The sequence below is a fragment of the Phlebotomus papatasi genome, chromosome 2 (assembly GCF_024763615.1).
Source record: "Phlebotomus papatasi isolate M1 chromosome 2, Ppap_2.1, whole genome shotgun sequence".
In the NCBI taxonomy this organism is placed as follows: Eukaryota; Metazoa; Arthropoda; class Insecta; order Diptera; family Psychodidae; genus Phlebotomus; species Phlebotomus papatasi.
Window position 1 is genome coordinate 32,779,726 of NC_077223.1, and position 12,021 is coordinate 32,791,746.

The 12,021-nt window shown below is 31.3% G+C and overlaps 1 protein-coding gene across 2 annotated transcripts; it reads right to left on the reverse strand.

Moving 5' to 3' along the window:
• Positions 1-1,068: 1,068 nt before the first annotated feature.
• Positions 1,069-11,761, reverse strand: LOC129803536 (ER membrane protein complex subunit 8/9 homolog). Of its 2 annotated transcripts, none has more exons than XM_055850168.1 (3): positions 6,331-11,761; positions 6,116-6,265; positions 1,069-1,441 (listed from the first exon to the last, which is right to left on the reverse strand). In XM_055850168.1, exons 1-3 carry the CDS (start codon positions 6,529-6,531, stop codon positions 1,187-1,189), a joined length of 606 nt encoding a protein of 201 aa, XP_055706143.1. In that variant the 5' UTR covers positions 6,532-11,761; the 3' UTR covers positions 1,069-1,186. The 2 variants fall into 2 exon arrangements, with proteins under 2 accessions (XP_055706143.1, XP_055706144.1); XM_055850169.1 differs by having other exon boundaries at positions 6,116-6,261; positions 6,327-6,683.
• Positions 11,762-12,021: the final 260 nt, after the last annotated feature.

The window sequence follows — 12,021 nt, forward strand, 5'->3', positions numbered from 1 at the left end:
TAGAAGAATTTATGTCCATATTGAAGAGTTCAATACAGGCATAGGAAATTTGCTTCAATATGGACATAAATTTCTCTAGTGTGTAGAGGCCATTAACTTATGACCGAAATTTATTCTGAATCTACTTTTCGTTATCTCCAATTTACTAAAGTTTTCAGAAGAGATTTTAGTCAAAGGCACCCAAACCGAACCATTCTGTGCGTCAAAAGAAATAAAGAAAAGGAGAAGTCATCTCAAAATATCATCAAATCCGAATGTTTGAGAATTATAAAATTAGCAATGAACTTTCATATATTTATCTGAAAGGGATTTCATCACACATTTCACCTTCAAAAAAGCCCTTTGATAGTCTCACACTGCGTGGCAAAAGGGGAAGGTGCGTATTAAAAGAAACTAACATTTCCTGATTAAAGAAAAGAAAAACAAATAAAACATAATGCCTCACACTGTATTTATTGTTATTTTATAAGAAATGCTCTCATTCAAGTGACTTTACCATTGCAATATAATCCTCCGTATTATTTTTAATATCCCCCAAAATCCCAGAGCTTTTTCTATCTCTACAAAACTCAATCTATCTCTCTCAAAAAATGCAATGCATCTTATCATGAAACGGAAAAGAAATAATAAAATAAAATAATATAGTAACCAATAAAAAAAAGGAATGGAAATTAATATTGTGTAACTTAACAAAAGAAAGTGAAAAATATTTTTGCTAAAATATGAAATGGGATAAAAAAAAAACACAAGTAATAATGAAAAAAACCATAATGCTAATCAATAACTTTTAACTTTAAGAACTTATGGAAAGAATAATTTACTTTCGGTTCGATCACATTAAAAAAAAAACAAAAATTGGTGCAAGAATGAAGACACACTCAAGATGATGAAAAAGAAAAGAGCAAAGGATGCAGAGAATAGTTATTAAAACACTTAAAAAAAAATAAAAGAAGACAATTAAACCGTGAAGAATTCATTAAATTTTAAAATGAAAAAAAAGTTACCAACTAAGACAAAAGAAAATTGTAAAAAAAATCTCAATTTCCTTCATTTTGTAATAAAAATACGTTTTTTTCTGTTTTTGGTTCATGTTTTTATTTCTCCGTTGTATTTTTTTTAGCATTTTGTATCTTTTAACCACAATTGTTAATTGCGCTCTGTAATATAAATTAAATAAAAATCATTTTTAATACATGGCTAAAATCTGATTGAGATCCCGATTGAGATGCAAATTGAGCCAATCATTTTCCGTGTTATCCAAGTAATTGTCAAAGTCCACAAGATCCTTCATGGCTCCGCGTTGAAGAAGTGTCGACACAGCCGACAATGTAACATCATTTTGACTCAATTTCCCCGTCACTTTGGTCCATCGATTGTCAACATTCTGCCACAATTTAATAGCCGAACGTTCCATATTCAAGCACACTGCACGATTATCAATCTGCAAAAGGAGGAAGTTCAATCAAGCACACCATGTACATTTCCATCCCAAAATTATCACTAGCACAACTGCTTCATTAGTCATTAATTCAATTAAATGTAAAATGTGAAAGTGGTGGCACGAAGAGGAATTAAGATAAATGAATTGAAAATCTCCCAATTACGCTTTTGTTTTGTTTTGTCTACTTCTGAAACTAAAAACCTTTCAATATAAATTATATTAATTGCTTGAAATAATTGATTTTTCGAATTAAAATTCGAATGCCAAATTTTGGTATTATGATAATTATAATTATTTAATGATGAAAATTAATATTTAATAGGTTTTTAAAAGTATCTGAAATTGAGCTTTTAGTTTAAATAAATTTTAAATAATTAATAATCATTTAAAGGACTAATATGCAGGTGAATTTTTTTTGAACAAAATTTTAAAATTAATCTTAAGATGAGAGTTTTAATTTTTAATTTTAATATGACATTCTTTTCAGGCTTTTAAATTAATATTCAACAAAATTCATAAAAAATTATGATCAACAAAGGATCTGTTCTAAAGCACTGCCAACCATAAAATCGGAAGACGAAATTCCGAACGCCAACATCCTGAATGGCAAAATCCTGAAAATTACAATTCCGAAAGCCAAAATTCCAAAAGGTCAAAATCCTTAAAAGAACAAAATTATCTAGGGTAGGGGAAATGTGCTAAATTTCGGCCAGCTTCTAATTTCGGCCACTTTAAGTGTAATTTCGGCCATGGAAATAAATTAATTAAAATTAATTATCTTCGAATAGTCAATGAATTCATTTTGCTTTTAAATATTTATTCATTTTGGGATGTATTAACACAAAGATCGTTAAATTTTAGGTATAGGGTGAAAGGAACGTCTATTGACACTTTAAGAACTCGTGTCAGCACCTATTGACACCCTACTCTGTATCATTTGGGATATGAAATTCAAACATCTCTGTTTATAGTAAAAGGTATATTACAGAAAAAAACGTTATATTACTTATATTTTACTAGATACATTAAATAATTTTCAACATTTTGACAAAAGTGTCAATAGGGGTTCCCTGTCGAACAGACGTTCCTCCGACCCTAATTTGAATTTAAATTGTGTTGTAAAAACTCAGTGGGAAAAGAGTCTTACAAAAAATGTGACAGATTGATTGTGTTCCTAGCAGTCTTACGATTTGTGGTGAAGTGCAAAAGGTTTTCCCTTCGGTTTTTCTTTTTCATGAAAATTGATTAGTTTTCATTAAAGATTCTTTCTGTTTATGTTAATAGTGAATCAATCTTTAAATTTCGGGAAAAATTTCCCAGCTGGATCCTGTATTTCGCGAAAAAAAGTATATACTTTGTGAGCGTCTCTCCTGTGAAATAGTGTTGCCTATTCCGGCAACATCTGTTGCTTTCCTAAATTTCTTATTCATTTTGTTTTTTTTTTTTTTTCAATTTCTGCGTTCTACAATGTCCAGAGAAAAAAACCATCGCTTCTATGAAAAAGATGATGTGGAAAAGGCCTTGGAAGAGTTCAGGAAGGGCAAATTGCTACGGTAATCTACGCGTAAATTTGAGATGCTACTCTTCAGGTCTTCAGAACAAATTACACGGAAGATCTCAGGGCTTGTGGGTCATATAAACGTATTAAACTAAATATTAAAGTCGTTCCGTTTGACGTTTTGAAATTTTCTATCCGTTGCGTTACAAAAGGTGGTCAGAAAAAAGGTGGCCGGTATTTCACTCAAAGTGGCCGGAATACTACTCAAAGCAATGTTCACATTTTTATTAATTTTTCAATATTTAGGAAATGATTTAAAGAAAACAAAGATGATAATCTAGTTTTCAAGGTTCCACACAACCTTCCCGAAAAGGAAGTAACAAAAAATATCAATATAAATTAAAAATATTGCATTTCAAACTTAGAACTTCGGTGCTTATATGCAACTATGCCGAAATTTGGCTCACTTACCCTACAAAGAAAAAAAAATTGTAAAATTGTTCGTAACTGTTTGTGAATTTCTGTTGGAGACTTACAAAATGCTAGTGAATCGTATAACCCATAAACAAGTTCGTAAAAGTTTGTACTTTTTTCACAAATATTATTCGTAACATTATCAATTGACGAGCATTTTTTGTATTTTTACAAACATTTGTTCGTAAATGTTCGTAAACACATAAAAAATGTTCGAAAAATATTGTCATTTGTGCGTAAATTTTTGTTTACCTGACGAACATTTTACGACATTTCGTCCTACCTGACGCAGAGAATTTTCGTCTTGCTGAAGAAATTTGGCGGTCTTATTAATTTTGATGCTTTACCAAGTAAAAGTTATGATACTTTAGATTTGGTTTATTTGGATTATAACTATTGTTTATTGTCTGTATCAATTCGGTGCTGGAAACTCTTTTTTTCTCATAGCAAAAAAGCAAAATTTCGGAAGTGGTTTTTTGAATTTTTGATTTTCGGTTTTTTGATTTTTCCTTATGCATATAAAGGCTTGAAAATACCTTTCCGAGTCATGTTTAATGCTCCCGAAAACCAAACTGATCATCTTCATCAAGAAATGCTCGCAGATCGGCTCTATCAATTGTTTGTGGTCTTTTTGCCCTCTTCTTCGAAATCGCTATGTTTGTAATATTTTAACCGATTTTCATAGGTAGTTTTCGACGATGCATGTTTTTTTATTGGTCTCTTTAACCAAATGACGTAATTTACTATTTAACCGATTGTCAATATTTATCTCCGTTCTCTTTCCAGAAGCATTTGTACTCCGGACGAAACGTCGATACGAAATTAAAACGAGACACAGCTTAACGCAATTGTAATCAAAATAATGATCAGATTACATTTCCATCAGTTTTTGACTAATGCGTCTCTCGGCTTAAGCCGAGAAAAGGCTTAAATTAGTGGGAAACTAATGAGAATTTAGTCAAATCAATATCTTGATTATAATTGCATTAACTCGATTTAAGTCGTAAATGTAGAAGGCATAATAGTACGTACCTAAATTTGTGCACCTTTAAATTAAACATGATACTGTAATTCTAATAATGACTTTCCGAGATGTTTCTTTAATATTTTTTTTATCATAAAGGCACAAATAATAATTTATTTTACCTTAAAAAATACAGTGGGACCTCGATAGAGTCAACCCCCGATAGAGTCGATCTCCATTAGAGTCAACAGCTATTTTTTTCACTCTACGGACTCCGATAGACTCAACTTGGACCCAAATTGACTCCGATAGAGCCAACTTGGACCCAAATTTACTTCGATAGTCAACTTTTCTTTTTTATTGAACCAATAATAATATATGATTTTATTATGATCTTTTCGAAATAAAAACCAGTTTTATTGTGTATTAACGTAACACTTTGAAGACAAGAAAAAATATTTGTGTAAGGATATGGTAATTTTGTGATAAAATTCGTAGGTTTATTAACCCTGTAGTGTAATCATTTTTAAAGACCTTACTTCTTTAAAAAATGTACATGATAAACAATCCTAAAAATTACGCTTCTAAAGAAAACGTGTAAATTAATTTTAACTGACATTTTTAATTTAAAATATCAGTATCTCAGAAAGAAATTTGGATCAAAAACAAAAATAAGCAACAGAAAATTAAAATTTTTAGGCAAATTCATTAAAAAGTAATCGCCTGTGGGTATGAAAATTTTCTTGATGAGTAATGCCATTACGCGCGATTTTTCGGTCCCGAAAATGTGCATAATCCCGGGACTGAGTGTATTTACTAATAATAAAATTATTCCTAAAAATCATTCTTTAACCCTTTAACGACGAGACACTTTTTACGGACTGAAAATCAACAATAAAAATTAAACTGAGAAACATAATTAATGATAAGTCTTACATCTAACCTTGGAAAGTCCAACAGAGTCTGATTCGGTGTATTTTGTGCTTCTATGAACGATAGGCACAAAAATAGCCCAAAAATTTAAGTAATTTTTCTGACAATACCAATGAATAATATTTTTCGCTTTAATGAAAAATATTACGTATGAGTATTGTAGTTTTTATTGACAACAGGGTTTTGCTTTTAAAAAAAAATGGAAGTATAAAAAATAAATAAAATCAATTATGAATTTGAGAATTTAAAAATTCGCCATTTTTGAGCTTAAATATTTACTACATAGCAAATAGTTAAATACTTGCAAAAAATATCCTAGATTCCTTCATCCTTCTACTTGATAATTGCGTACAAACTTAAGAAAAAAATAACTTTAGGCAGTCAGGAAAAATTATTTTCTTTATGGGACACCGGTGTTCCAATCGTCCTTAAAGGGTTAATCTCCAACTTTTGCCTAAACACACGACTTTTTTGGGCCAGACGGTATAAAATATATAGATTAATTTAATAAAATATTCTACTATCGTGTTGAATTTATCAATGATCTAGTACAAACATAAAATAATACTCCTTTATATCAAAATTTCACATTTTAATTGATTTTTTTCGGACTCCGATAGAGTCAACAAATCCAATAGAGTAGAGTCAACAGGCCTGGAAATAATTAGTTAACTCTATCGAGGTCCCACTGTACTTTAAATGAAAAATTGTATGACTGTCGCAAGATAAAAAAGCAAGTTACACAAAATAATAAATTGAGAAACCCCTTAAGCATTCAACTGCTAACACGACACATTTTACTTACCACGGCAAAGCATGCATTGGGAATGTTTTCTGCTATCTTATCAGCCAGCTTTCCTCCAGGAGCCCTCTCCAGTGAATTATCATTGTAATTCTCAGCTGCACTGTAGTACCCACAAATCTGAAGATCATCTTCAGCTGCAGCAGCCTCTACCTGCAAACACATCCCACATTAAATCACAATTTCAGACCAAGTCCCGACCAATATCTAATACCCACCTGGACAAGAGCCACCTCAGCCATTGGGGAAACATGAAGGCATATGTGAAAGAGCGGAATTGCATCGACAATTTCGTAATTCCGGGATTTTATGGTGTCTCGATTGGCCAACAAAACACCATTCACGGCACAATGTGGATATTTAGCGGCATGAAACATCATTTTTGTGTAAGCACGTGAGGATATAACTATATCAGACATTGTTGTACAATTTCAATTAGGAAGGTATCAAAAGAATTTAGTATTTCCTAGAAATATTTATAAAAATCGCGATTTTTCACGGAAAATGTGTTTTTATTTCGAGACGACACTGTCACTTCTTACATGTCAACCCACTAAATGCCATCAGAGACATCTAGGACAAAAGTTGTTAAAGAACAAGAGCTTTTGATAAAAGCTTCAATTTAAAGCACAAAATAAAAAATATGAAATAACTCTGTTGAAGCACCAAAAAATTCAGAAAAAAACATTTTGGGGAATTGATCTTCGATATTACTGACTTATCTTAGGGGAGGCCGAAGCAGCATTATAGCTACGCATGGAATTAGACTTTGGAATGTTATAGCTTGCCTTAGAAGGAATATTGAGGAAACTACTACTTGTTCGACAGTAAACACCTCCTTTCCTATTCATTGAAATATTTATCAGCCTGCAACATTTTTTTGATTAAATTAATACGATATAAAAAATTTCACATGCTGGCCGATCTGCGGCCCCGGTCTCCCCTATAAATCAAAAAATCTTAAAAATAACAATTTAGTAAATGTATATATTTTAAAATAAATTGATTGCTTTATCTTTAAGTTAAGCACTTTTGATACACTTTGGCACTCAAATACTTAAGTTTTGTCATTCTATATTAAAAAAAAAGCCTTGAAGGTAATTAGGGACGTTAACATTACATTATCGTAAAAAGTCTTCAGCTTTTTTAAGCTTTATTATGAAGATGAAATTAATGTTATGCCGAAAATAGACACAGGCTGATCCTCGAGAATACTCAGCTCGAAAAATTTGGTGGTAAAGGATCAGCCCAAATTATCATACACTGAGGATTTAGGATCAAGAATTAGCGTTTTCAGTGTAAATTTCTATTAAATCTCCACACTTTGAGTGCTGAAAGACTTCTTAAGAGCAATATCAATGGATCAACAGATATATGCACTTTGACCTTCCCATTACTCCAATCTTAATGCATTTTAAGATTTTGAAACATTGCGTACCATTATTCTCCATGTTTTTTCACCCGATTGACATTTCGAAAAGCACCTAAAACCACCCAATGTGAAGTTTTTTATTTTCAGCACTGGCGCTGATGTCGCCTAATCCCCGTAATTTTACTAAACCTCACAAATTTAGAAGACCAGCCTGATTCTCCAAATTTTGAGCTGATCACACCAATTCTTGACACAAATTCTCATTTTTCGGGCTGACCCCTAAGCAGATCCGTGTCTATTTTGGGCTTTAGGGTTAGCCGATTTAGATCAAATATCCGCCATTTTGTTCAATAACTATTGTCCATTCTAACTCTTTCCGGATCACAACATATCCAGCGAACGAATTTCAGTAAAACACACTTTATTGTAACTCTTAGTGGTCAAATATGATACTTTTAGAGAGAAAGAATTTTTTCCTCCTCTGGGAAATTGGAAAACTCATGGGTACTCTCGTCCCCTAAAGAACGCAAAGGATACAAACTTCAATTTTCCAAAAGCCAATAATATCAATTTTGTGAATTATTTTTGCGTGTCAAAGGACTCCTGTACGATGTTGATAACTAAAACAAGGTGAATTATTGACCAGTATCTTGTGGGATGTCCAGGAAGTGCTAAAAAGGACACCCAGCTCCTACTTGCCAACAGATTCCTCATAATATTTTACACATAACACTTTAAAACACATTTCTCTCAACAGGATGTTATTGTAGACACATTAAGCTTTCTCAAGAGCCAAAAAACACTTAATCGACAATCAGAATTCACCAAAATCTGGAAGAATAGGAAAAACTTCCCCGAAAGCAACCTCCCTCGCTGCCAAATGTCAAAATTATCGGCCATATTGGCAAAAATGTCGCTCCCGCTTGGAATTTTGTTACAAGTTTGGTGTCAAAAAGCAAATGGCGGGCATTGGCGGAATAACCATACATTTGACCTCTAGATTTTTGGGAACGAGAGTACCCATAAAGTTTGAACAAGTTTTTTGAAAATTTAAGAAAAATTGTTTTTCGAATTTATGCAATCTGTAATTGTTAGTTATCATACTTATTGGCCCCGAGAGGTTTTCCCTTATTCTGGTCAAAAATATTAAAAAAAAAGTCAGGATATCTGCAAGGAAGCAGAAAATCGAAAATTCACGATTTTTGACCAAAAATATCTAAGCTCAGGAGTTAATTAGGATCCTGCAAAAAATGTCCTAGATTTGGACATCCTTATATTTTGTACTTATCCAGAAGAATCGGATTTTTATCGATTCTAGATAGTCTAAAAAAATTGTTGTTTCCATGGGTATCCAGTGTCCCAAAGGAGACGAAAGAGTTAAAGCAAATTTGTTCAAATTCGCTGGATTTCTCCTTGTTTTATCGTGATTCTTAAAATTTGAGCGCTTTTTGTAAAATTTATAATGATATTGATGCCCAAATCTCTCGATAATTTGAATGACATTTTGCCCCATATGCCCGATTGAGAGAGAGTCTACTGTAATACAAGATTTATTTCTAGAATTAGAATAAAAGTTTTAAAGAAGATTAAAAGACATAATTAGAGAATTCTATCACTGAGAGAAATCCGAAAAAGTTAAAATAACATTCCAGAAATGTTAATTTCACTCTGCAGTATTGATCCGAAATCGGTGTAAATAATACCCTTTTTAGGTGTATTAGGGGTTAAAGTTATCCTTTTTTCATGTTAATTTTACCCATTTTACCCTTAAAGAGGTGTAAAATTAACATTAAAAAATGTTGATATATTTTTACACCTAAAAAGTGTTAATGTTATGAGGAAAAAATGTTAATCGCACCCTCTTTTTTTTCTCAGTGATGCTATTATAATTCATTTATTAAACAAAAACATCACAGGATAATTCATTTTCATTGCTGAAAACACATATGCATACATGACCTCAAAATTATTTTAAATGTAACCGTCGATAACTCGTCCGGATTACGCCGATCCGGATTAGAGAGCGGACAGTGTAGGTAAAAAGCAGTAAATTTTCAAAAAAAAATCATATTATTTTGGAGTGATGATCCAACCTTCAGAGTCGATCGTTCCGATCATTGAACATCAATCTTATTTTGAAATAAAAAATGTATGATCAAGCATTATATTTTTCACATGTTAACCTGCAAGTGGTAACAGAGACATCTAGAATAAATTGCCGTAAAGAACAAGAGCTTTTATAAAAGTTTGAATTCAAAACACAAAATATATATAAAAGAAAAATGATACGGCAATTGAATAAACAAATTTATACTTGGTAAAAGAGTAAATAAAAATTAATTATCGTGAGTAATGTCGGCTTCAATTTAAGTTAAATAGATGTATTACTCACGAATTGATTAAAAGAATTTATTAAGCTGTACTACCTATGTATATCGTTTCTTCTATTACCTAGTGCCGTAAACTAATTTTATGATTTCACTCACAGCTTTAAATTAAAGAAAAATGCGTATTTTTTTCTTTTTGTTTTATTACTAACGTTGTAGAATTTTACCTTATTAATTCTCACTTAAATCTATTGTTGTGGAACTAATATAACCATCATTTTATTTTAAGTGAAACTAAAATGTATTAAGTGATTTTTTTTTTCTGACTCATAAGATTCACAATATAATAACAGGGGTAAGATTTCAACGGTGATAAATATTTTTTCAGTTTTCGAACATTTACCCTACATAAAAATCATTCATGCTTTCTAAGAACCACAATTATGGTATATGGATATCAAATTTATCACTTACTTTTCACTAAATCTCAAGATAATTCTAAAATTTCTTATCAAACTGAACATAACACCGTATAATGGAATTTTCTCATGTCATTGACACAGAATCGGTATTATGAATAGTAACTTTAAAAAGCCCAACGTAAATTCAGAAGTATTTTCAATTGAAAAGAAAATTAAATGCGGTATTGTGTTTGAAATTTATTTGAAGCCTTGTTCAGCTTGAACTAAAAGTTGGAATAAAATGGTGATAAGATCACCAGAGTAACCTATTTTCCCAAGACTTTAAGTACTTTTATATGAGTTTTTTTCACTCACTTCATCTAATCTATAAGCTCTGTAATTGAAATACATCGATAAACCTAAGATTGTTTGAATACATTTCTTATCGTTATCAAGAAAATTCTCATTAAAGCTCGTCTTTCCGTTGGAGACACTATAGATATGAATTTATTTAACTTTAACTCAAAAAAGAATTTCTTCAACATTTTTCCAAGAGCAATATTTTGAGGACTTCTAATAAACACTAGAGGAATTGCGTACTTATAAATATTGGGTCTCAGCAAAAGTATTAATCTTTTAAATCTTTCATCGTTTTATTTCTAACTTAAATTTGCACCTTATATACATAACACAGACCTTGATATCTCTATCAATGATTGCTACTATTTGATTAATAACTCATAAATTTTACAACCACAGTTGAACTTTAATCAAAATATTGTAAAAAGAAAAAAGTTACTGAATTGTCAAGTTCAGGCATTTTCTCTCTTCGAGATCATAAAATGATATTTTGTTTTGTCATTTCCAAACATTTTCTCAGTAATGACCTTGAAAAAGGTTTATTCACATTGTTTCAAGTAAAGAATTATATTAACTGACGTTGTGAAGATGTTTTCCTCTTAGCAATTAAAAATCATTTTGGCTATATAAATGTATTCAATGCTTTTTTATACCTTCCTTAAGTAAAAACCTGCCATGCATTGTTGAATAAGTCGGAAATCCAATATCTAATTATTCATTATGTCTCAAGGTTGCAAATTAGATCATGCATCATAGGGCTGAGTTTGGTGTTATGTGTGATATTATTACTAAAAACTTGTTAATACAAATATAGAATGTAATTAAATTAGGTAATATGTAAAATAGTTGGTTCTCAGTCGTTTTAACCAAATACTGTATAGTATAACCTTCTGAGAACAGTTTAGTTTATATGATTTTTTAAACATTTCATCTGCGTTGCAATTCAAAATCAATGACAGGTCCAAATAAAAAGGGACAGATAATCCTAACCGGCTTATGTAGGTGAGATTCTTAACGTGAGCTAGCTCGGAGTGCATGCAAATTCGATTTAGAGCTGAAGTTGGGAGACGCCATTCAGTTATCTTGAATCAAATTCGTGAAATTATACAAATTTTGTATTTAAACCAAAATATCAAGGATTTGGATGAACTGACAGAAAAGTGTTATATGGGTGAAATGTAGACCAGAATGTTCTCTATAATTTTGCCGTAGAACTTCAACTCATCGATTACTCAGAAGCCAAGATAAGCGAGGTTTTTTGTTTCTTAACTCGTTTTTTTCATCCATAGTGCCCCAAGTGTTCATTTGTTGAACTTCAACTATATCAAAGAATTGTTGTATTTTGCGGGACTTTCCATTTAAACCCCTATTTTAAGTGTCTTAGTGGAGTAGAGGCAGTCAAATTGGCATCTGAGTGATTTCAAAGCGTTATTATTGGAAAAATCAATA